General features: G+C 39.0%; 1 protein-coding gene and 1 non-coding gene across 2 annotated transcripts in view; both read right to left on the bottom strand.

The window, feature by feature from the left end:
- Window positions 1-21,264, bottom strand: part of LOC126260037 (chromosome-associated kinesin KIF4A) — a 301,102-nt gene that overhangs the window by 46,413 nt on the left and 233,425 nt on the right. Inside the window, exons 14-15 of the mRNA XM_049957211.1 lie at window positions 17,180-17,318; window positions 38-174 (exon numbers count right to left, since the gene is read on the bottom strand). Of these exons, the coding sequence (XP_049813168.1) occupies window positions 38-174; window positions 17,180-17,318 (276 nt within the window). The remainder of the gene's footprint in view (window positions 1-37; window positions 175-17,179; window positions 17,319-21,264) is intronic.
- On the bottom strand, window positions 16,354-16,429 carry Trnar-ccg (transfer RNA arginine (anticodon CCG)). The gene has a single exon. It is a non-coding gene; the product is annotated as a tRNA-Arg (tRNA).

Genomic DNA, 21,264 nt, shown 5'->3' with positions numbered 1-21,264 from the left:
TCATATTTTTCTTCAGAATATAAAAAGATAAATATACCATTAATTCCTCAAGACGGCTTTCTTTATTGGTTGAATCTTTTTTCATGTCAGCAGCAAGGTCGAAGAGATACTTCAGAGCATATTTCGCCTCTCCCATTGTCTGCAGAGTATCCCATCGTGTTTTTGCTTTATTCTCTGAAATTAGAATTAGGTGTAATTAGGACATGCAACGGATCTTTTAGACAAACACGTAGCAGAACAATTCAATGCAATACATTTTTTTTTAAATTCTCTGCTGAAACTCTTTGAGACTACCAAAACCTGTATACAATTTTGAATATTTATGTTGTACACTAATTCTTAATGGAGCACAGCATATATGAATTACCACAAAGTGACATAATAGAAACTCAGTCAGTCAGAGATGATGCACAAGAAAGATAAAATACACAATGTGATTTATAAGGCTTATTGGGAAATTAATGACACTAAGCCCATAAAGACTACTTTAGTGATCAGAAGGTACAAGACATCAAAATTCTTCAAACTAGAACCCTAATGAAACAACATCTTTCACACTGTCAATGGTCTCGAAATGATGTGCTTTCAAGAGTGTCTTTAGCTGAGGAAACAAAAAAGGTCTCCAGAGTGAAGTCACACCTGTAAGGGGGAGAGGGGCGGAGGGGGTCAACATCCATGCAGTTTTTAACCAGATAATCCATCACCAAGACAGTGTGGCTGGGCACATTGTCTTGCTGAAGCTCCCAGGAACCACTGATGTGTCGTCTGAAGTCAGAAATTCTTCTGAACACTTGCAAATAAAATGCGGCATTGACAGTTTGTCCAGCAGATACAAACTCATGGCGGATGATACCACTAGCATAAAAGAAGACAATGAACACTGTCTTCACTTTGGATCTGCTTATGCTTACCTGCTTGGGGCATGGTGACTGCGAGGTGTGCCACTCTGAGTTAGGCCTCTCTCTGTTTCAGAGTCATATTCAAAAACCATCCAGCTCATTTCACATTATAACATGGCTCAAAACAGCCCATCATTTTTACAAACTGCAGAAGTTATTCACAGGCTGTACCTGTGGCCTTCTGTCAAAATTTTTGGGAACAGTTATGTGCATATCTTCTTAATCTGCAGTTGTTCAATAGCCTTGAAATTTTTTTCTGGACATACCCAAAGCATTCAGATGAACATTCAACACCAGTCACACTGTTTTCACCTTCTGACACTGAAGGGTGTCTGTAAGAGTTTTTTTGTCGTCATCCCCGCCTTCCAATAGTGCCTTGCGGTATCAGACAACCTGTCGTTTTGATAAGCATTCCTTTTGATTGCATATTGTTTTTCAGCTTAACACTGCAGAGGATCAGCAGAGGTTCACATAGAGACATGTCCCGAGTCCCCTGGAGCTTTGAGGAAACTGGTGCTGGTTGCATAGGGAAGCTAAGAACCCACACCAACTAGCCTGGAGGGTAGCTTGTGCTTCGATCAGTAGGAATACCAGAATAGAACTGGTGACATTTCTTCCTGTACATATCTTGTATGTCATGATCCAAGGAATTATAATCATGAACAAATGATACTGTAGGTTAGAATTTAGCAACCCTTTGATCTTTTGTGGAGTAGAAGGAGTTGGCCATTAGTAAGTCTTTCAGGCTCCTTTTAAATTGATCTTTATTTGTAACTAAATTTTTTATGTTTGCTGGCAAATTATTGAAGATGAGTATTCCTGAGTAGTGGGCCCCTTTTTGAACTAAAGTAAGTGCTTTTAAGTCTTTGTGCAGACCATTTTTGTTCCTGGTATTGTATGTATGAACTGAGCTGTTTGTTGGAGAAAGAGAGATAATATTTAGGACAAATTTCATTACAGAGTAAATATACTGAGAGGCAATGGTTAGTATACCCAGTTCTTTGAAGAGGTTTCTACATGATGTCCGTGAATTTACTCCACAAATAATACGTATTACACGCTTTTGGACTCTGAAAACTTTTGTTTGACTTGAAGAGTTACCCCAAAATATTATACCACATGACATTTTGGAATGAAAGAAGGCAAAGTATGCAAGCTTTTTCATTTTTATGTCACCTATGTCTGCTAACACTTGAATTGCAAATACAGATTTGTTAAGGCGTTTCTGCAGTTCTGTGGTGTGCTCCTCCCAACTGAATTTATTATCAAGTTGTAATCCCAGGAATTTAAGACTGTCCACCTCTTCTATCTGCTCTTCTTCATACTTATGCATATGGTGGGTGGAAACCTCTTACAGGTTCTGAATTGCATATAGTGAGTCTTTTCGAAGTTTAATGTCAGTGAGTTGGCTTTAAAGCATTTATTAATATCCATGAAAATGTCATTAGCAGATCTTTCTAGAACTACACTCGACATACTATTTATTGCAATACTTGTGTCATCTGCAAACAAAACGAACTCTGCTTCTGGCAGTGTAACTGATGAGAGATCATTAATGCACACAAGAAAAAGCAATGGCCCTAAGATGGATCCTTGTGGGACACCACATGTAATTTCTTCCCATTCTGATGATGACTGATGACTTAATTCACTAGTCCCTTGTACTGACACCCTTTGTTTCCTGTTAGCTAGGTATGACTTGAACCATTTTGCAGCACTGCCCATGACACCATAGAATTCTAATTTACTTAAAAGGATGTTGTGGTTCACACAATCAAATGCCTTTGACAAATCACAGAAAATACCGGCTGCTTGTAATTTGTTATTTAATGCATTAAGTACATTTTCACTGTAGGTGTAAATAGCCTTCTCGATATCAGAACCCTTCACAAATCCAAACTGTGTTCTTGATAATATGTTACTTGTGGTCAGATGGTTGAGCAGCTGCCTGTACATTACTTTTTCTAAAATTTTTGAGAATGCTGGCAAAAGTGAAATCGGTCTGTAGTTTGATGGTATCTCTTTATCCCCTTTCTTGAATAGAGGCTTAACATCTGCATATTTTAGCCAGTCAGGAAATGTCCCAGTTATAATTGACTGGTTACACAAGTAACTTAGAATTGTACTAAACTCACAAGAACATGCCTTAATTAACTTTGTTGATATTTCATCGTACCCACTAGAATGCTTTGTTTTTAAAGATTTTATTATGGAAGTTATTTCTTTTGGTGAAGTGAGTGACATATTTATGTAGCTGAAGCTATTTGTAAAGGCTAGTTTCAGATATTCAAGGGCATTATTTACTGATCCTGACAATCCCATTCTATCAGTAACGGATATAAAGTACTTGTTAAATAGATTTGCCACACTATGCCCATTGGTTACCATTTTTATAATGTGTCATCTACCCTTAATGCTATTTGCTCGTGTTCCTTTCTGGTTCTACCAGTCTCCTCTTTCACTATATCCCATATTGTTTTTATTTTGTTCCCTGACATTGCTATCTTCTTCTCGTAGTGCATTTGTTTAGATGTCAATTACTTTTTTTAATATTTTACAGTATTCCTTGTATTTAGCTAAATCATCAGTATTGGAGCTATTCTTGGTTGACAGATACATTTTCCTTTTTGTCTTACAGGAAATCTTTATTCCTTGTGTAATCCATGGTTTTATTATAGATTTCTGTTTAATTTGAGTAACTTTTAGAGGAAAACAGTTTTCAAACATGGTACCGACATTGTTCATGAATGTATTATATTTTTCATTCATGTCATGGGCACTATAAACATCTTTCCAGTTCATATCTTTGAGCAGTTTTAGAAAACACTCAATTTTTGGTTGAATGACTACTCTCCTGTACTCAGACTTAGCAGTCTTGATAATCTGCTCAGAATTTACATCTAAAACAAGGAGCTGCATGTCATGATCTGATAGTCCATTTATTACAGGTTTTATGATATGATTTTGTTCCTTTGATTTGTCTATAAAAATGTTATCAATGGCTGTCCTTGAGGATTTAGTGGTCCTAGTTGGAAAGTTTACAGTGTGAGTTAGATTGAAAGACAACATTACTAACTGCAGTACATGTTTACTGGTAGATTGCATTAGAAAATCTGTATTAAAGTCACCAGCAATCAAAATTTCTTTGTTTCTTCCTGTTAAATAACCCAAAAGAGCTTCTAGATGATTTATGAATAGATTATAATTTCCTGCAGGTGCTCAATAAATAGTTACTATTATATAGGATCTGTTATGGAACTCTGCTTCTGTTGCACATGCTTCTAGATGATGGTCTAAACATAATTTATTAATGTCAATGTTCTTGAATTTATGGCAGTTTTTAATAAATGTGGCAACTCCTCCTCCATCCTACTCTGCAGAAGTAGGAAGCTAGCTTAAATCCTGAAATGTCTAACATATCTATGCCAGGCTGCATAGCTCATAGGTGACAGTGTAGTGGGTGGTGGTGGTGGGATCACTCATGGAAAAATTCCTGTAGTAGTTGGTGTTAGAGCTGCACCTTTTTTAGACTGAAGTCAGCTGATAGGTCCTAAAACAAAACAATCAGCTGATAGGTATACCTACTTAAAGGACATTCTAACTATGGAATCACCTTCAGAGGTGGTCAGGTATACAATAAGAGAAGGAATTAACATATCTCATCAAAATATAAGAGTTATTAGAGCTAAAGTTAGTGAACTGCTTATAGAGATTGAGTATGGAAATGCTAGTACATAGGAGCACCACTTAAATAATTTGACAATTCAGAGGCTTCCTTTACCAGGGTACAGATTAGCTGTCTGTTTTTCAAGGAGTTCCTTGTGGAGTGGGGGAGTGGCCATGTAGGTACAAAACAGTATTCCAATATTATGAGAATGAAAGATGCTACTCACCGTATAGTGGAGATGCTGAGTTGCAGATAGGCACAACAAAAAGACTCGCACAATTACAGCTTTTGGCCATTAAGACCTTCGTCATCAATAGACATGCACACACGCAACTGCAGTCTCAGGCCTGGCAGTGGGTGTGCGTGTGTACGTGTGTCTATTGTTGAAGAAGGCCTTAATAGAAGAAAGCTTTAACTGTGAGTCTGAATCTCCACTATATGGCGACTAGCAACTTTCCTTCTCATAATATTGTTACATTCCATCCTGAATTTTCCATTGTTTGAAAAACAATAGTCTGCAGACTATCATGGCACTGCACTGAACAGATATTTGAATGTTGTGCAGGGGCAGTTGAATTTAGTGAAACTAAACTTGTAATTGTTGTTGTTTATAGGGCACCTAACTCTGACTTCAGAGCATTTCTGGTCAAGCTAGATGATGATGAAGTCCCATAGTTCGTGACAGAGCGTAGGGGAACGATGTGGGAGACCCACACTGCTGTAATAGGTAAGGTCCTAGTAGAGGTGGTTTTCCATTGCCTTCCTCTGACTGTAATGGGGATGAATGATGATGATGACGACGACACAGCAACACCCAGTCACCTCTAGGCAGAGAAAAATCCCTGACGCCGCCGGGAATCGAACCTGGGACCCTGTGCTCGGGAGGAGAGAACGCTACCGCGAGACCACAAGCAGCGGACACTTAAGCTAGAGAGGGTTCTTGATTCACTTTATAGGAAGTACAAGAAATTAGATGTAAGCGGTGACTTCAGTATCACTTTTGTATATGTCCATGAACCATGGACCTTGCCGTTGGTGGGGAGGCTTGATTGCCTCAACGATACAGATGGCCGTACTGTAGGTGCAACCACAACGGAGGGGTATCTGTTGAGAGGCCAGACAAATGTGTGGTTCCTGAAGAGGGGCAGCAGCCTTTTCAGTAGTTGCAGGGGCAACAGTCTGGATGACTGACTGATCTGGTCCTGTAACACTAACCAACATGGCCTTGCTGTTCTTGTACTGCGAACGGCTGAAAGCAAGGGAAACTACAGCCGTTATTTTTCCCGAGGGCATGCAGCTTTACTGCATGATTAAATGATGATGGTGTCCTCTTGTGTAAAATATTCCGGAGGTAAAATAGTCCCCCATTCGGATCTCCGGGTGGGGACTACTCAAGAGGATGTCGTTATTAGGAGAAAGAAAACTGGCATTCTGTCGTTATCAGGAGAAAGAAAACTGGCATTCTACGGATTGGAGCATGGAATGTCAGATCCCTTAATCGGGCAGGTAGGTTAGAAAATTTAAAAAGGGAAATGGATAGGTTAATGTTAGATATAGTGGGAATTAGTGAAGTTCGGTGGCAGGAGGAACAAGACTTTTGGTCAGGTGAATACAGAGTTATAAATACAAAATCAAATAGGGGTAATGCAGGAGTAGGTTTAATAATGAATAAAAAAAATAGGAGTACGGGTAAGCTACTACAAACAGCATAGTGAATGCATTATTGTGACCAAGATAGACACAAAGCCCATGCCTACTACAGTAGTACAAGTTTATATGCCAACTAACTCTGCAGATGACAAAGAAATTGATGAAATGTATGATGAAATCAAAGAAATTATTCAGGTAGTGAAGGGAGACAAAAATTTAATAGTCATGGGTGACTGGAATTAGAGAGTAGAATCATGAAAGAAGGTTGTATACATGGAAGAACGCTGGAGATACTAAAAGGTATCAGATAGATTATATAATGGTAAGACAGAGATTTAGGAACCAGGTTTTAAATTGTAAGACATTTCCAGGGGCAGATGTGGACTCTGACCACAATCTATTGGTTATGAACTGTAGATTAAAACTGAAGAAACTGCAAAGAGGTGGGAATTTAAGGAGATGGGACCTGGATAAACTGACTAAACCAGAGGTTGTACAGAGTTTCAGGGACAGCATAAGGGAACAGTTGACAGGAATGGGGGAAAGAAATACAGTAGAAGAAGAATGGGTAGCATTGAGGGATGAAATAGTGAAGGCAGCAGAGGATCAAATAGGTAAAAAGACGAGGGCTAGTAGAAACACTTGGGTAACAGAAGAAATATTGAATTTAACTGATGAAAGGAGAAAATATAAAAATGCAGTACATGAAGCAGGCAAAAAGGAATACAAACGTCTCAAAAATGAGATCGACAGGAAGTGCAAAATGGCTAAGCAGGGATGGCTAGAGGACAAATGTAAGGATGTAGAGGCTTATCTCACTAGGGGTAAGATAGATACTGCCTACAGGAAAATTAAAGAGACCTTTGGAGATAAGAGAACCACTTGCATGAACATCAAGAGCTCAGATGGAAACCCAGTTCTAAGCAAAGAAGGGAAAGCAGAAAGTTGGAAGGAGTATATAGAAGGTCTACACATGGGTAATGTACTTGAAGACAATATTATGGAAATTGAAGAGGATGAAGATGAAGATGAAATGGGAGATATGATACTGCGTGAAGCGTTTGACAGAGCACTGGAAGACCTAAGTCGAAACAAGGCCCCAGGAGTAGACAACATTCCATTGGAACTACTGACAGCCTTGGGAGAGCCAGTCCTGACAAAACTCTACCATCTGGTGAGCAAGATGTATGAGACAGGCGAAATTCCCTCAGACTTCAAGAAGAATATAATAATTCCAATCCCAAAGAAAGCAGGTGTTGACAGATGTGAAAATTACCTAACTATCAGTTTAATAAGTCACAGCTGCAAAATACTAATGCTAATTCTTTACAGACGAATGGAAAAACTGGTAGAAGCCGACGTCGGGGAAGATCAGTTTGGATTCCGTAGAAATATTGGAACACGTGAGGCAATACTGACCCTACGACTTATCTTAGAAGAAAGACTGAGGAAAGGCAAATCAACGTTTCTAGCATTTGTAGACTTAGAGAAAGCTCTTGACAATGTTGATTGGAATACTCTCTTTCAAATTCTGAAGGTGGCAGGGGTAAAATACAGGGAGCGAAAGGCTATTTACAATTTGTACAGAAACCAGATGGCAGTTATAAGAGTCGAGGGGTATGAAAGGGAATCAGTGGTTGGGAAGGGAGGGAGACAGGGTTGTAGCCTCTCCCCGATGCTATTCAATCTGTATATTGAGCAAGCAATAAAGGAAACAAAAGAAAAGTTCGGAGTAGGTATTAAAATGCATGGAGAAGAAATAAAAACTTTGAGGTTCGCTGATGAAACTTTAATTCTGTCAGACACAGCAAAGGACTTGGAAGAGCAGTTGAACTGAATGGACAGCGTCTTGAAAGGAGGGTATAACATAAACATCAACAAAAGCAAAACGAGGATAATGGATTGTAGTCGAATTAAGTCGGGTGATGCTGAGGGAATTAGATTAGGAAATGAGACACTTATAGTAGTAAACAAGTTTTGCTATTTGGGGAGCAAAATAACTGATGATGGTCGAAGTAGAGAGGATATAAAATGTAGACTGGCAATGGCAAGGAAAGCATTTCTGAAGAAGAGAAATTTGTTAACATCGAGTATAGATTGAAGTGTCAGGAAGTCGTCTCTGAAAGGATTTGTATGGAGTGTAGCCATGTATGGAAGTGAAACATGGACGATAACTAGTTTGGACAAGAAGAGAATAGAAGCTTTCAAAATGTGGTGCTACAGAAGAATGCTGAAGATTAGGTGGGTAGGTCACATAACTAATGAGGAGGTATTGAATAGAATTGGGGAGAAGAGGAAATTGTGGCACAACTTGATGGGAAGGAGGGATCGGTTGGTAGGACATGTTCTGAGGCATCATCAAGGGATCACCAATTTAGTACTGGAGGGCAGCGTGGAGGGTAAAAATCGTAGAGGGAGACCAAGAGATGAATACACTAAGCAGATTCAGAAGGATGTAGGTTGCGTTAGGTACTGGGAGATGAAGAAGCTTGCACAGGATAGAGTAGCACGGAGAGCTACATCAAACCAGTCTCAGGACTGACAACCCCAACAACAACATATGATTGTGCAAGAAAAAGGATTTTGATAGATCTAAATTGATATGATCTGATTCTGACTGTGGTTTTTTTTTCCCCAACTCGGGTGCAGGAGAACAGTAGCACAGCCACAGACAATATTTTTATTCATTCTTCATTACTAGATGGTTATTCTGTTAGTAAATGGGTAAATGGCCTTTTAGACCATGATGCACAAATTTTAACACTAAATGGATTTTGTACTCAAATGTTACATATAATTACAAACTATGTAGGAAAGTTAATCCAACGGCAATAGAGAGTTTTTTAAACCTCGTCAAGGAACAAGAGTGGCAAGATGTTTATAGTGCTGATAACATACACAAAAAATGCAATGCTTTCCTTAACACATTTCTCATGCTGACAGAGTTGCTTTCCATTAGAACGATCTAAATGGGATGCTAGCAGTAAAAGGCAGCCTGGGTGGCTGACTAGTGGGATAAGGATATCATGTAAAACAAAAAGGGAATTGTAACAGAATGTTAGAAGTAGTCACAACAAGCTGCAGCATCCCATTACAAACAGTCCTTTAAGGTGCCTAAAATGTTATTAGGAAGGCAAAGGGTATGTGGTATGCAAATAGAATAGCTAATTCACATGATAGAATTAAAACCATATGGTCAGTTGTGAAGGAAGTGCCTTGTCAACAACACAAGGTCGACGATATGAAGTCAGTTCATAGTAAAAATATTTCTGTTACTGATGAATCGGTACAAAGTACAAAGTTACATCACCAGTTAGAGTTACATTCTCAGCGAGTACACCAAGTCCTTTAATCCATACATGTATTTTTTCATCTTTACTAACTTTACGACAGGATCAGGTATACAATGTAAAAGGCATATTACTATATACATAACTAGGTCTAGATTGAGGCTTAGCATGTATTCCACAATGCCAGGTCTTGTAAGCGATGACATCTCGGTCGGCAAATGATTCCAATCCAGGTAGAGAAGTGTTCTCACATTGGATGATAGCTAATGTGAACCATCCACTTCCAGTATTCCCTGTGCCAGCACCGAGACTAAAATTAACTCGACATCCTCGGAAAAATATGGGTCCTTTCAAGATAACACTTTGTGCAGTTCCATTTGTACCAAATTTATTTTCGATACTTAATATGTGTTTGTAGACAGGCAGATTTAACAATCTTTTCTGAGCATTGCTGGTGAATTAAATAAAATATTAGTTTCTACAGGGAATCATACAACTCTCTTGGAAAATGCCTTTCCGACACTGATGTCTGAAATACTCCTATGTGATACTGACAAGGGGGGAGACTGAGTCAACAATTAAATCACTGAAGACTAAGGACTCTCATGGATATTATGGAGTGCCTAGCAGAATATTAAAGTACTGTGCTGACATGTTATCCGTGTATTTAACCATATTCGTAATTTTTCCTTTAGGAATGATCAGTTTCCTGAACAATTGAAGTACTCAGTAGTAAAGACGCTTTATAAAAAGGGAGAAAGGGGAAAATGTAGACCATTTTAGACCTATTTGTGTACCATCCGAAGTTTGCTAAAGTTATTGAAAAGGCTGTGTATGTATGGATAATTGATCAATTTGTATCACATAATTTGCCATCAAATGTACGGTTCAGCTTTAGAAGTCGTTTAACAACAGAAAACGTTACATTCTCTTTTCTCTGTGAAATATTTCGAATACTAGGCATATGTTTTGATTTAACTAAGGCTTTTGATTGTGTTTATCACAAAATATTGCTCCAGAAGTTGGACCATTATGGAATTGATTCACTTCTTACTTTAACAACAGACAGCACAGGGCCATTATACACAGTGTTAAGAATGGCTGTGATGTAGGGTCTGAGTGGGGAATGATCAAATGGGGGGTGTCCCAAGGATCAGTGTTGGGGCCATTCCTGTTCATTATTTATATAAATGATGTGCCCTCTAGTATTATGGGTAACTCTAAAATATTTGTTTGCTAATGACACTAGCTTGGTAGTAAAAGATGTTGTCAGGAGAGTGATTATTCGTTTTAAATTATAAGTATACGGAATACACAAAGGGGCTTAAAACTGCAACCTAGGCCAGGCTGTTAGGTAAGAAACAGGCCAAAAATGTTTCCTTTAAAACTGATATAGATTGCTCTTTGAGTGACCAGGCAACTGATGCCATGTATCATCATTGAAGACTTACCATAATCTGTCAGCTTGTTCAAGACAATTTACTACAGCAAAAAAGTGCCATGCCACCATTGTGAATAATTTTTTTGTACTTTTGAAAGGTGATGTCCTTTGACGTTAATAATTCCTTAACCTTATACACCAACAATGAAAAATTTTACACTAACATCTTTTCATCATCATCAATACAATAGAAAACTAACTTCAAATGAGTTAATCTTCACTAACTGATGTTTCACATCTCAGCTGGTTATATGACTAATACCTCTAACATGTCAGTAGCGACGTCACAAATGTGCCTGTGTGTTATCTTGTCATTTGTTACTATAAGGAATAGTTTTAAAAATGTGATTATTTTGGGCTTTGTGTGCTATCTTCACAAAGTACTAGATTGCACTTTTAACCATCATCTTATCTCTAAGTGTGGGTGAAACGTAAAATAAAGAAAAACATTGTTTGTTGTAGTATATTAGAAAGCAAATGATTGTAAGCTCTCACAGCTGGTCATGAGATTACGGTGTATGCATAAATATTAACTTCTTGCGAGGTTACATTTTCAGTCGTGTATGATCTTGTTGGAGTAAAAGTTACCTATTTTGTCATTCTACTCCACAGTTAACAAGGCTTTTCTGTTCATTTGGAAATAAACACATTTCTTTCGAGGTAACAGTGGTGCAGTAAGTTACTAATAGCTCAATGACGACTCTCCGTTTCCTTGCCTTTTGAGTTGGTACTGACAACTTAACCTTAGCTGTTGTGTATGTGGAGGGCTGTTCCCCCTGTATTCAACAGAAAATATCATGTTCCAACAAAAATCAATTATGTTTTGAGAAAAACAGCATGTGTTAATTGTCAGGTAGCAAAGAAAATAACAAGTAAATCAAAAGAACAAACTTCCATCAGAGGTTTTACAACTACTTCACATTTATTGAATTCAGATGTGTGGCATGTGGACTAGGTGTCTGAATGCAAACGACAAATCAATATGACTGGATGTGAAAAGTGTATGGTGTGTCAATTTGAAACTGAATTATGACAAAAACATAAGGAATCGCATACGATGTATTATATGTACCTAAACTTCATACTAAGCTTCCATCAGTGCAATTGTTAACAAGGCATTATGACTGTGATATATACAACAGAGAGGGAACACTCAGGACGGAATACCAACAACATTGGAAAAAAGGATAGATTGGTATGCACCATACAGATGACCTGATGAGTTTTGGACAGGCACAATGAAAAGACTGTTACACATTATAGCTTTTGACCAAAGCCCTCTTCAGTAAAGAAACACACACACACACACACACACACACACACACACACACACACACACACACACACACACACACACACACACACACACACACACGTGATCACTACCATTGGCAGCTCTGACCAGAATTTCCAGCTGGAGCTGCCAGTGATACCAGTTGTGTGCATGAAGCACGCTTGCTTGTGTGAATATATGTGCGCGCAATCCCTCAGTACATTGTGAGCAGAATATTTTCATGCACTCCCCACCATACATTGGTGAGAGAGTAAATTACATTTTAAACTTTCTTGCCTTTATTATAATAGACTGTATGTGAGACACCCAGCTGAGCCAAGAGTCAAATATCAGTATGAGGAAAAGAGTGCAAGATTTTATTTGGAAAGCATACTTTCCACATGTGACGTGATCAACAATGCGAACAGTGTTTGATTAGTAAAAAAGTACGACCATCGATTTCTCAGCTGACACCTCATGTGCACTGTTACGTATCCATTTATCAATGTGTTCCACAGCAGTGATTAATTGTGTTTTAGCCTGAAGATATGAGCCAGATGAATGAACACAAAAATTGTGTAATGTCTCTTGCAGCGGTCTCTCCGCGATATTTTCAGAAATTTTATAAATTATATAACACAGTACATATCTCGAAATATCTCTTCTTATCTTACTGATTCCTAAACTTTAATATACGATGATTATCAATGCAAAGTAGTTTCAAGCCCTATTATTCCTTGGAGCGTCCATTTACTCCATGGAATAGCTTCTCTGCTATCTGTTTTCTCTTATGAAAAGAACAAGGCAATGCTTGCTGATTAGCCGCGAAAGGAGGAGGATGTATATATATATGTATTGTTGAGCTAGTCGCCATCTTGATGAGATTCTGTATGAGAAGGAATTTAATACATGAACTAAACTGAAGTAAGTGTGTTTGCGTATTATTTAACTGATTATTATTGACAGTGTTGCACAGGATCAGTGGGGAACGTCTGATTTACACTGGACGAACCTGCCGTTTTGTATGCTCAAGATATCCAGTTACTTCAAATAAATAGGCTAACACTGTCTTACCAGCAGATCTCCGGTCTTCCCCATGTGATCACCGAAAGTTAATAATTATTACAAATGTTTTCAGGAGATCGACTGACAATTTTCGTCGCACCGAGACTTCGAAATTGCTTCACTGCCTTATGGAATTTAAGTTAAGCTCAATTTAATCAGGATAGAACAGTATTGAACTGTGTGAATGTGATAAGCCTGCTTTGTGAATGAAAATTCCCTTAACATATGCATGTTTTTACTATCCTGATCAGTGAAGCTAAATCAGGCCAGTGTGAGAGAGGTTTTTTAAATTTTTTTGAATACCACAAAAGAAATATTAAAATTGTCTGCATATTGTAAAATTTTTGTCAGGAGAGTGATTATTCGTTCTAAATTATAAGTATACGGAATACACAAAGGGGCTTAAAACTGCAACCTAGGCCAGGCTGTTAGGTAAGAAACAGGCCAAAAATGTTTCCTTTAAAACTGATATAGATTGCTCTTTGAGTGACCAGGCAACTGATGCCATGTATCATCATTGAAGACTTACCATAATCTGTCAGCTTGTTCAAGAGAATCGGTATATGCAAGTGATCATAAGCTCCCATAATGTCAAGAAATGCCGCATAGACTTTAGTTTTTCATTTGAATGGGTCAGGTGATGTTCATAGCAAATGAATACAGATTGTCTATAGCCCCTTTGCCTTTTCTACACCACACTGACTCTGAGGAATTAAATTAGGTTTTTCAAGCCACCATTCCACTTTCATTTTAACCATCCACTCCAGCACATTCTTGCCACACAAGAAGACAATTTGATTGATCAATAGAGGAGATATTTGGATATCTCCCAGTTTTCAGAACTGGAAGTATAACCTGCATCTTCCAAGTTTTAGTAAGCCCTGTTTCATCTAATATTGATTAAAAATGAACAAGAGCAAATCTTTTGCTTCCATGGGCAGATTCTCAAGCATAGAATAATGTATAATAATACCAGGACAGCTGTCACATGATGATTTCATATCATCATTTAGTTCTTCTTTAGAGAATGGACAAAGCAAGATACAATGAAGAAGACTAAAAACTGAAGGTGCATAATGTTGGAATGGGACTGCAGGACGAGCGAGCATATTGATCAATTCCTCTATTCAGGAAGTTGTAGCACGTAGAGTGGATGGCAAATGGCTGTTTCTAAAAGCCTTTATTTTATACCAAATGTTGGTCATACTGGTTGCAATATTGAGTGGAAAACAAAATCTAATCCCGTTTTTCTGCTGCTTCTTTTTTCCCCATGCACATTTACTTTTCTCACAAGAAATTATCCAAATTGAATTGTGGTGATAGGTTTTCAGAGTAAGCTGACATTTTGGAACTTCTCTGGAGCATTCAGGATTCTGCCAAGGAGTGGAATATTGCTTCATAATAGTAAATGCTTTTTCCCTTTGGAATGCTGATATCTGCTGCAGCTTAACATTTATTAAAATTTGGTATGCTTCTTTTTCCTGTAAGTTACTCTCCATAGTTTTGAGCCTTCTTCGAACTGTATCCTTATATTTGCTCCAGTTGGCTTCTGCCATTTTCCACTTACTATTAATGTAAAATATTTGTTTAGTATCAATGTTTAAGTTAATGAAGAATTATACTGGAGGATGATCTAATCCCACTGAGACAGTTTTAGCTTGCCAGACAGAAAGTTCAGTAAAACAGGGTGTGTAAAGTGTTATACCTATTGGAGAACTTCTACAGAAGAGTAAAGACACTATAGTGTGAGCTCCATCATTGACTATCTCTAGGTTATTGTCTTGAACAACATCCATCAAAGTCCTGCCATTCCTGTCTGTCATGTATCTCCCCCATGCAACATGATGCAAATTCAAGTCTTCACCTATTATAAATGGAGGCCAAAGCGGCTTATTAGGAGTCTCACGTTATCTTCGACAATTTTATAGTGAGAAGCCTTACACATGGACTACTGTAAAGGTTTTGTGAGCAGCTTGTACTTGTACAGCAACTAATTCAGTTTCATAATTTCTTGGAACTTTTTATGCGGCAGCGTATTTTTTGCTAGTAAAGAAATGCCACCTTTCCCACTGAGATAGTCCTCCCTAATTACAAAATAATTTTTAATGTGCAAGTCTGCTGAGATTTGAACCACATTTCGCACAATATGACTGCAGCAGGCTGACTGATGAATAGTTCTCTTTAGAAACTTTATTGGAGTTGGGTGACCTTGTGTTCCACTGCAGTCTTTTCATAGGCTTCATAATTTAGACTAGGAGAGAATTAAAGATACTTGTTATGAGAAGCCCGATATTGCTATCATTAATAGCACGGTTTCATAGTGTATTCTGAATGACAATCTCTACAACATTTATCATCTTACTGATCAGTTCATTGTGAACTAGAGGCTGTCGTTTACTTGGTACCTGCGAAGATGTTACCCTGTGAACATGAGGCAAAAGGATTCTGACTTATAGGAGTGAGCATGTTGTGTGGTGTATAGTAGGTTTCAGTACTGAGACCACTCACAAACACTAAGGTGTTCACTTACTTCTGCTTGTCACCTGTAAGGTTTAGTCAGCAGTGCTTGTCTAAGAGGATCAATACACATTTAGCATGGATCCTATTTGCGCATTGATAAACTTGTATGCCTCTTATGGGCAGTGGAAAGTTCTTTCTTTTGGTGATTCGGTGTGCTGTTTGTTGGAACAGAAGCTAATGGCCCAGGATAAAAATACTGACCTCCTGTGATGGAAGTGAAGGCTGGCATAAGAGTAATGTTCAGCCAATCCCTGAAATCTACGTTGTTAAACATAACTAGTTCCAGAGCTCTTCACCATCTATGATATTTGTGATACGACTTATCTGTGGATGGGTGCTGAATGCCACAGTGAGCAACAAATAGCAAAAGGTGAGGTACAGGATTCTACAGAATCAGACCCAGTACATCTACTGCAGCTCATCCGAGAACGACATTGCTTCTGCTGTGGCCATATCGGAGGCATATAAAGCAATGCCCAACAGAATGAGATTTTTCACTCTGCAGCGGAGTGGGCGCTGATATGAAACTACCTGGCAGATTAAAACTGTGTGCCGGACCGAGACTCGAACTCGGGACCTTTGCCTTTCGGGGGGCAAGTGCTCTACCAACTGAGCTACCCAGGCACGACTCAAGTCCCGTCCTCAAAGCTTTACTTCTGCCAGTACCTCGTCTCCTACCTTCCAAGCTTTACAAAAGCTCTCCTGGGAACCTTGCAAAACTAGCACTCCTGAAAGAAAGGATATTGCGGAGACATGGCTTAGCCACAGCCTGGGGGATGTTTCCAGAAAGAGATTTTCACTCTGCAGCAGAGTGGGCGCTGATATGAAACTTCCTGGCAGATTAAAAGTGTGTGCCGGACCAAGACTCGAACTCGGGACATTTGCCTTTCGCGGGCAAGTGCTCTACCAACTGAGCTACCCAAGCATGACTCTCGCCCCATCCTCACAGCTTTACTTCTGCCAGTACCTCGTCTCCTACCTTCCAAGCCTTACAGAAGTTGCATTTCTATGTTCTACACCTTACTCCATGACAGGTGAGTGATTGCCTTTATCTTATTTTACATAACTGAGGAATTACCATTATTGCTGAGCAGTAATATTCAAGTACAAATTTTTGTGTACTTGCCAAATTTAGAAGACCTATTTTGTATGTCTGAATATTCTATACTTCAATCTCAAATGAACGCAAACACAAAATTAGGTAGGAAAATATGCAACATATATGAAATCAAAACCACCACCACCAAAGTAGACAACTAGGTACCACAAAAGTTCTTTACCTACTTTTCAATCCTATTTGGTAAAACTAGTAACACTACACAGTGCATGGCTTTTCTGCCAAAAGAGCTGCAGCTCTGTTAATGCTTCCTGTACCTTGATCGGAGTCCAAAATCTTCTGCTGCAAGTCAGCAATCTGCGCACTTCTTAGGTTTACATCTTCTTCAAGTTGCTTGATTTCATTATGGATTTCTTTCCTTTCCTCATCTGTCAGGCCTTCCTCTTCTAAATTCTCCTAAACATAAGAATGAATATTTTTCTTAGGTCAAAACCTTAGAAATGTTTGGTACTTTTATTTTAATGTTGTATCCCTGCATGTGAATTAAACAATAACTTCATTCTCAAAAATATGACCAAATTTGTGTAATTAGTTAAACTGTAACATTTGCTTGTGTGGCACATAATTTAGTCCTGTCTGATAGCTACACAGTAGTACACCCTATTGCCACTACTAAATATTTTGTACCAGAAGGCAAGCCTGGCCAGCAATTCTGTTTCTTAATTTTATAGTTTTCTTGGGTAAATTTTGCTTTTGATACACTATTTTGAGCCATACTATATTACTAACTTTCATATCATCAAGTCTGATCTTCCTATTTTGGTACCGCCTATGGCTGAAAACTAGAGTCACACTCATTGAGTTTCCTAAGGTTATTCATCTCTACTGTACAGGCTTGATGATGGCATCCTCTTGGGTAAAATATTACGGAGGTTAAACAGTCCCCCAGTTGTGATCTCCAAGTGAGGACAACTTGGGGGAGGATGTTACCCGATAAGGTAGGTAGGAAGGAAGGAAGGAAGGGATATCAGGGTTTAGCACAAGGTGGCCATTAGAAATGGCGCACAAGCTCAATTGTTCCAAGAATGGAAAAGAAAATCTTGTGGTGTCCTTTGAAAGGAATCTTCACAGTACTTGCCCAGACCAGTTTAGGGACATCACGGAGAATCTAAATCAGGATGATCACATGTAGATATGAACTGTCATCCTCCTGAATGCGAATCCAGTATGTTAATCAATACGCCACTTCAGTGTTATCAGGAAAAATAAAGCTGATGTTCTAAGGGTGAAAGTGTGGAATGTAAGATCCCTTAATCAGATAGGAAGATTAGAGAACTGAAAAAGAGAAGTAGGTAGGGTGAAATTAGATACAGTGAGAATTACTGATGGTTGGTGGCAGCAAGAACTGTACTTCATATCAGATGAGTACAGGGTTAAAACAAAACCTTAGAGAGTGATGCAGGAGCAGGACTAATGATGCATGGGAAGAAATATGGATAAGCTACCTGGTGGTTATAATTAAAGTGCAGCTACTCACAAAGGTCCAGTGGGGACAGCAATGAAACTTTGTAGACACTGTAATATGTTAATGCGGACCGATTTAAGCTGGAACAAAATTCGTTCCAAGTTTGGCCACCACGTGCAATTCTGAGAGAGACATACAGATATTTTTTCCATATGTAATGGATTAGGAATGCGACATGGGCAAGAAAGTTCAGACAAGAGGGAAACGCATAATGTCAATTTTATTATTAACTGCAGTTTGTTCAATATGAGCACTGGGGACATCTACACGATGCTGTGCAGTACCAAATTTGCATACCGTATTTACTCGAATCCAAGCCGCACTTTTTTTTCCGGTTTTTGTAATCCAAAAAACCGCCTGTGGCTTAGAATCGAGTGCAAAGTAAGCGGAAGTACTGAAAAATGTTGGTAGGTGCCGCCACAATTTACTCGAATCTAAGCCGCACTTTTTTTCTGGTTTTTTAAATCCAAAAAAAACCGCCTGCGGCTTAGAATCGAGTGCAAAGTAAGCCGAAGTTCTGAAAAATGTTGGTAGAAAGTAGCAGCATTTCAATGTACTACGAAAATCCGACTGGCAAGACTGTGTGGGATGTTTGTCAATATTGCCAATTCCACATTCTGAATTTTTTCCTACCTGTGAGAAGAGATGGTTGCTAATAGGAACTTTTATGAATTATGAATCACATGCAGTATTCTCTTCACCATAAGAATAATACGAATATAAACATTTTGCCATGTATTCTTTTGTGTTTGCTGCTATCTCATTTGAATCCTGTCTGCCTAATAAACTACAAAACTAGAGTGAGACAACAGCAAACGCGGAAGAATATACATATCATGTCATGTTTATATTCGTATTATTCTTATGCCTAATAGTGATACAGTCAGAAATGAAGCACAGCAATTGACTAGATTTTTAAATCTAAGATGACTAATTTCTGTGCAGAATGTAACGTACTAAAGAGGTGTCTACAAAGATTTTCAAACAAAGAAAAATTTTCGCTACACTCTCGTTCATAACATCTTCTATCATACGCAGTCTATTATTTGGTTCTTGTTGATCATTATCAAAGAAAGCATCAGTGTAAGTAATAACAAATAGCAGTCTCTTGCTATTGTTTCGCTAATGAGACGATTCCTCTCTTTTTTTTATTGTAAGCAGCGGTAGCGCGCACAAAAGCAAGCCATGCCGCGGGCGGTGACAGGTTGTAAACACTCATTATCAGAATGCAACAAACAATGCATGACACAGTACAGTAATGAATTTTCAGCTTGGAGTGATGTAAACACCTATAACAAAGAAAATGGAACTTATCAGATCAAAGAAAAATAAGCAATCAATTCAAACCAAACGAAGCACGTGAAAAAGGAAGGGTACCCGTATAAATACGGACGGAGCTCCTGATGCATTACAATGGACCAACTTTGTTTCGATTTGGAGGTGCAGCCTATAACTTTTCTCTCCCCTTGAATATCGAGTCTCAAATTTCAGGTGCGGCTTAGATTCAGGAAAATTTTTTTCCCTTGATTTCGAGTCTCATTTTCCAGGTGCGGCTTACATTCGAGTGCGGCTTAGATTTGAGTAAATACGGTAAATTGGAACTAATTTTTTTCAAATGTAATTCGGTTCTGCATTAAGGTATTAGTGTATCTATCAAGTTTCACGACCATACAATGATTACGGTCCACACCTGACCCCTGTCAGTCGCTGCACTTCATTTCACTCTGGGTCATTCCACATCTAGTGGATGAGAAGTCCCAGCTCAAGCATTTCCAAATCTCGTGAAGTTTTATGGAAAGGTTCCACAATGTCTTTGATGTATATGTACTAAGTTTCAGTGTAATATCTCCTTTGGTTCCATTTCAACAGCCACCCATCAAAAGGGATCCCACATCTGTACCACCTACATGCATGTATTTATTCAGGACTGCAAACTTCACATAACTTTTGCAGAAGGTGCTAGTAACTTATAGGATGACAATTATTGAATGAAATGGGGGAGGGAGTACATAAATTACTTACAAGCTACGGCATGCACACACTTTATTCAACATGTAATAGCTTTCGCATCTCGCAACTACCCTCCCAACCTGGTACAGAAGCAAATAACCAGAGCCACTTCCTCATCCCCTCGAACCCAGAATCCCCCACAGAAGAACCACAAAAGTGCCCCACTTGTGACAGGATACTTTCCGGGACTGGACCAGACTCTGAATGTGGCTCTCCAGCAGGGATACGACTTCCTCAAATCCTGCCCTGAAATGAGATCCATCCTTCATGAAATCCTCCCCACTCCACCAAGAGTGTCTTTCTGCCGTCCACCTAACCTTCGTAACCTGTTAGTTCATCCCTATGAAATCCCCAAACCACCTTCCCTACCCTCTGGCTCCTATCCTTGTAACTGCCCCCGGTGTAAAACCTGTCCCATGCACCCTCCCACCACCACCTACTCCAGTCCTGTAACCCGGAAGGTGTACACCATCAAAGGCAGAGCCACATGTGAAAGCACCCACGTGGTTTACCAACTGACCTGCCTACACTGTGATGCATTCTATGTGGGAATGACCAGCAACAAACTGTCCATTCGCATGAATGGACACAGGCAGACAGTGTTTGTTGGTAATGAGGATCACCCTGTGGCTAAACTTGCCTTGGTGTACGCCCAGCACATCTTGGCACAGTGTTACACCGTCCGGGTTATCTGGATACTTCCCACCAACACCAACCTATCCGAACTCCGGATATGGGAAATTGCTCTTCAATATATCCTCTCTTCCCGTTACCCACCAGGCCTCAATCTCCGCTAATTTCAAGTTGCCGCCACTCATACCTCACCTGTCATTCAACATCATCTTTGCCTCTTCACTTCCGCTTCGA

Source organism: Schistocerca nitens, chromosome 5, assembly GCF_023898315.1.
Source record: "Schistocerca nitens isolate TAMUIC-IGC-003100 chromosome 5, iqSchNite1.1, whole genome shotgun sequence".
Taxonomy (NCBI): Eukaryota; Metazoa; Arthropoda; class Insecta; order Orthoptera; family Acrididae; genus Schistocerca; species Schistocerca nitens.
The sequence above is the reverse complement of the archived record's forward strand: the minus strand, read 5'-3'. Positions and strand labels throughout refer to the sequence as shown.